At 61.7% G+C, this 5,310-nt stretch overlaps 1 protein-coding gene across 1 annotated transcript in view; it reads right to left on the reverse strand.

The window, feature by feature from the left end:
- Positions 1-5,310, reverse strand: part of LOC109295460 (disintegrin and metalloproteinase domain-containing protein 18-like) — a 31,909-nt gene that overhangs the window by 11,284 nt on the left and 15,315 nt on the right. The window contains exons 10-15 of the mRNA XM_019514311.1: positions 4,868-5,004; positions 4,136-4,316; positions 3,185-3,274; positions 2,462-2,660; positions 1,577-1,682; positions 11-230 (exon numbers count right to left, since the gene is read on the reverse strand). Coding sequence (XP_019369856.1) covers positions 11-230; positions 1,577-1,682; positions 2,462-2,660; positions 3,185-3,274; positions 4,136-4,316; positions 4,868-5,004 — 933 coding nt within the window. The remainder of the gene's footprint in view (positions 1-10; positions 231-1,576; positions 1,683-2,461; positions 2,661-3,184; positions 3,275-4,135; positions 4,317-4,867; positions 5,005-5,310) is intronic.

The following is a 5,310-nucleotide window of genomic DNA, read 5'->3' on the forward strand; positions in this document are numbered from 1 at the left end:
CCTGGCGCACATGGCCACCGCTACACTGCCGCGAGCCTTTGCTTACCTTCTTGTCCCCGCAGACAGTGCCGTCGCTCACCGCCATGGGGTCCGTCTTGCCCAGGTCCTGCATGTAGTCCAGGGTGACGCACAGGTGACTCTTAGCCCTGGCGTAGATGACGGCTGCTGTTGTCTTCACAAAGGGCTTCTTTAGCGGCAGCTCACACACCAGCTTCCCGCAGAGGAAGTCACTGCCAAGGCATCAAAGGATGGTGACTGTGAGGCTTTCCACCCCCCCCATCCCCCCGGTCACTGTCCTTGCAGTCCAAGCACACTGCCTTTTCCAGTTGCCAAGCCCTGCATGGGGCGCCCCCCCTGCCGTGTCTTCCCTGCCCTCCGCTGCACCCCTGGTGCCATGCAGGTACATCCCCAGGCCGGGCGCATCCCAACTTCCTGGGGAACCGCAGCTGTAGCAGACAGTCCAGTTCTGCAAGGCTCCGAGCAGCCCACGCCCCGAGGTGGGGGGCGAGAGGATCAGGGAAGGATAGCAGCTCTCCCTGCCAGACCCTCCTAGAGGGTAGCTGCTCCAGGCCAGAGGATCCCAGCCAGAAATGCAGGATTGCCCTAGCCCTAGCCCTTCCCCTCAGCTCCCTGCTGCTGCAGAAGACCCCAAAGGAGACCTGTGCTATGCTTCTCGGCCAGCTGGCAGCTGGTGGCTCCCCACCCCGGGACTTCTGAGTCACCAGACTGGGGAGGAGGGGTTGTTGCTACATGGGGTTGACAGCTGGGCTTCCACCAAGCCTGCCTGCCTTAGCCACCTCAGCATGCTCCAAGCTCGCCCCTTGGAATTGGGCGTCTGTCCAACACGGGCTGCTTCCACCAGCACTGTTCTTTGGGGGCGGATCATGCACCAGCACAGCTGCTTTTCATTTCATGCTTTTTGTTCCCTCTCACCGTGGGAGGTAAGGGACAGCTTGTCAACACTGCCACAGCTCTCAGCTTACCTTCCCTGCCCCACGCACTACCCACTTGGGATGCCATTTCTACTAAGCCAAGAAGCGGCTGCCCTCGAGGCGCCACAAAGCACGTTTGGGAGCCTAAGGAGAGCTTCGCGGCATTCCTTGCCAGCAGAGCACTGCCAACAAAATAACCGGCAGAACGAAAGCCGTGCTCGCTCCGGTTTACGTGGCCACGGGAGAGGAGGGGACTAACTGCACATGTCTCATCTCCTAATCACTTTCCCCAGCAGCAGAACACCAGGAAGGCGGGGAGCACTGAGACTGCCCAGGGATTTCCACAGCACGTGGACATAGCAACCCTGCTGTCAGAGCACAGCCCCACCTGAGACTGCAAACCCCAGTCTCAGTGCCCAGCAACGCCAGGCTGGTAACAACAGGCCGAAGGCCACCGGGCAGTGGGAGGTTCCTCACCCTGGCCCTTTGCCACCGCGCTGCAACGGGCAGCTTCCCGCCAGCCCACCCCTGAAGCCATGCAGGGGCCAACACCCAGGTAAATAGCCCGGGCAGCCACTTTTCTGTCTGGCACACAGCCCCGCTTGCACTCCGCAAGAGGCCATTCCCAGTCCAGCTACTCGTACCTCACCGGACAGCTCAGGTACCCCGTCGGCTGGGAGCCACAGTTCCCCATGCGGTCATTTTTGCTATTGACTTCTTCGTAGCAAGCCAAGGGCGCGCTTTTTGCCCCTGCAAACACAGAGACGGGAGCGCCACTTGCCAGAGACACACGGAAACTGGAAACGGCAAGTGCTTACAGGCACACGTCGTCTGTCCCAACCCAGTGCCCTTATCTGACCCTTCCTGCCAACGCTTGAGCCAGCTCTCTTCAAGGCCCTTCGGTTGCAGCGGACACGAGTTGGCGTGCAATCTTCTCCCTGCCCTGGCCCCAGATGCTGCCAGGGACCCGTCCCAGCCTAAGACTGCTCCCACCCAGACACCTTCACAAACGGGCTGTGAAAGCCAACAGTGTAGTACTGGGCTACCTCCTCTTGCCAAAATACCACCACTGCCACTGCCTGCCCAGCTCCCCAGGCTCCAGCGCCTGCGGGACCCAGGGCCTGTGCAGACTGCAGGGAGCTGGCAAGCCCCACGCTGCAGTTCCACCTTTTCCGCTGACCTACTCTCTGCACCGCATCCAGGCTCCTGGCAGCAGCGACGTAGCTTGTGCGATTAGGCACCGGTGTGTGAGAAACAGCAGCCGGCTACCAATACAAGACACCGCCACTACTCTACAAAGACCGGTCCCTTGCCAGGGGACCACACTGGCTAGCGCCAAGGCAGGTGAGCATGGCTGGCCTGCACGCATAATTTGTCAAACTCAAGGAAGCCCAGCCCGGTGTCGAGACCCCCGTGCCCTGGGACTCGTACGCACCTGGGCCATCACACGACAGGGACCTGACCGGATTTGGGGCGTCCCGCTAAAAAGCCATCAGAGCCCAATCCTGTCGCACGTCGGTCTCTCTTACCTCTCCCAAACACTTGGGTGCACTGCTTGTCAGCCAGCTGGCACTTGCTTTTGTAACAGTAGCCAGACTGCTGCTTGCACGGGTGCCCATCCATGACCCAGAAGTCAGGCGGGCAGGCCGCAGAGGATCCATTGCAGTACTCCTGGAGATCGCACTCGCCGTCCACAGTGCTTCGACATAACGTACCATTGCGCAGGAACTGGCGGAGAGAAGTCACAGCACAGGGTCAGGGACTTCACCCGCACAAGTGCCTGAGGGCTGGAGATCTGGCGGTGGTGTGGCTGGCAGGGAGCAAGGACGCTGGAAAACTGGTCGGCTCCCCGTACAACTGCGCCACAGTTAGGACAGCTCCCGCTGGTTAGCGTACAAAACCCGGGCGGAGTTTCGTATCGGCTCTGCTTCTTGCCCTCTATGTCCCCAGGCCCGTTTAAACCCCTGCAATGCACCTTCCCTCCGCGCCACCCCGGGGCAACAAAAACTCCCTGCGACTTGGCCGCGTTCTCATGGCGTCGACAACAAGGCTTTGCATGGCTTGCAGGCCTGCGCACGCACATGCTGCAGGCTCTGCTTTCCACCACATGGCGGCAGAGCAGGAAAAACTGACAGTGCCCCACTGCCATATGCCACAACAGACCACGGGCGTCTGAACCGCAAAGCACGTGTGGCACAGAGATTGCAGTCGAGACAGCCGTGGGCCATGACCGCCCAGAGCACCCTGCTTACCTGGCAGTCGGAGCAGCAGAGCCCAGTGGAACATTTGATGTTGCTTTTGAATCTGCAGGTGGGCTGGCAGCACCGGCTCCTCTGGCACTCCTGAAAGCCAACGGCAGAGGCCTGACTGAGTTTCCAACGCTAGAAAGAACGGTTGCGGGCAGCCACAAGAACTGCGCTGGCCATCGCAGAACGGAAAGCGCCATATCGCACAGGTGCAGGCTCGGCCACTTGGAGCCTCTGGTAGGATAGCAGGGACACCAGCCATTCATGCCCCTGCCCTCTCCTGCCTGACACCCTCACGCCTTTCACAGAGATGTGGGGAGCACGTTTCGTCCATGATGTCTTGTACACCAGGGTCAAATCCCACCCCCGTTGGCACAGTCATACACTGGCGTGGCCAGAAGGAACCTGAGGACAGTAGGGCACATCCCGCAGGGCTGCCTGGGGAAAGGGCCGCCCGAAGGTCAGCCAGCAGGCAGGGCTGCAGGAAGCGGCTGGCACAGGCGATGCATTGTGGAATAGAGCCCAGGCCTTCTGGGACGCATCATCCCCTGACAAGGCAGCAGAGTCTGCTGCCGCTGAGGAGAGACCTGAGCCCCGCTTGCTTGTCCCCACTATTAGCTCTTGGTCTGGCTTCTTCCCACAGGCATCGGCAGGCAAGCGGGGGGCGACACCTCCCCTCCAGTCACAGCCGCCTCTCCCGCCACTTCCCAAAACGCCTGGTGCCCTGTGGTGCTGGGCCGAGTCCAGAGAGAGGGTGAGAGAGCGCTGCCCTGGGGCCTTCCTTCAGACCTTCAGCCTCAGGACGGCTCTAGTCCCTCTGCCCGCAACCGGCAGCAGCATCCTGGCCAAACCGCCCACGTGCCATTCTGACCCGCTCCGATGACCTCCTGAGGTCCCATTGCAACCCCGCTTTTCTCCAGTTTTATCCCCATTCTGTGCCTGGGGCTGCCCGCTCACCCATGAGGAGCCACAGTCGCACTCCTCCCCGGGCTCCACAACATTGTTGCCACAGATGGGCGCCCGGTACGACACGTTCATGTGCGGCCTGTTCAGAAGGCAGCGTCCATCCTCGGTCGCCAGGAACCTCGCCAAGTCTCGGATGCTGCAGGCGCTGAAGGCCTTGGGGCCGTGGGCACCTCTGACAGACAGGGCAGACAGCTGGCATTAGACCCCCAAAATGCTCACAGGTGGCACTGCCCATAACAACTACGCTCTCCTGATCCTGTGGCTTTCACGTGAACGGTCTGCCCACCACACGGCACCAGAGCCAGACTGATGGGCACCCCAGGTGCAGTGCACCCCATGTGCAGGGGACACGGCAGCAGGGCCATCTTCTCTGCGTCACGCTCCCAGGCAGCCCTGGGCTTCAAGAGAGCGCCTCTGGGGCAAGAGAGCAGGGCCGCTCCCTCAGGCGAGCAATCCTCTGCTCTGCTGCAGAGACCCCGCGTGCTGATGCTGGAGACACGTGAGCTTGGTCAGCGGGGCTGTCGCTGATGACATCAGAGCCGTGCTCTGACCTGGCAGTGGCCAGGCACCAGGGCAGCGCATGTTTTGGGTCAGGAACAAACAGGGCAGGAGTCCAACCCAGGACAAGGGGGCACAAGACTACACCTACAGGGACACTCACACCTACGCGGGTTACATACAGGCCCACCCACAGGACCCCGGCCCAGTGAGGCGCATCCTTACACTGCGCTGGGGTGCATGAGGCAGGTGGCTCCCGCACAGCGACAGGTCCTGGGGTCCTCAAGGGTCATTCCTAGGCTCAGCCCCAGCAGCTGAGCCACAACGACTGAAAAGGTCTCCAGGGTCACCGCTCTCTGGTACTGCGGCAAGGGGACATGGCCGGTGCATTGCGGATGCAGGACGGCAGGCTCCTGGGCTTGCCAGGGCTGCTCTGCTCCCCGCCGCAGCCAACAGTCACCGACAACATAGCTACCCCAACCCCACCCCTGCAGCACAAGGGCCTGGTGGACAGGCCGAACTCCGTCTGGAGGCAGGGATCGCTCCGCGCCAGCTGCACAGTGGCAACACCATCCAATGGCCAGCGCAGCCTGTGTGCACTCGTGTCCCAAGCGGGGGTCCCGAGGTGCTGCAGTGCTGTCCCCACCTCACTGCCCCCCGCTGCCCTG

This window comes from Gavialis gangeticus, unplaced genomic scaffold (assembly GCF_001723915.1).
Source record: "Gavialis gangeticus isolate Ggan-Ray unplaced genomic scaffold, GavGan_comp1, whole genome shotgun sequence".
NCBI lineage: Eukaryota > Metazoa > Chordata > Crocodylia > Gavialidae > Gavialis > Gavialis gangeticus.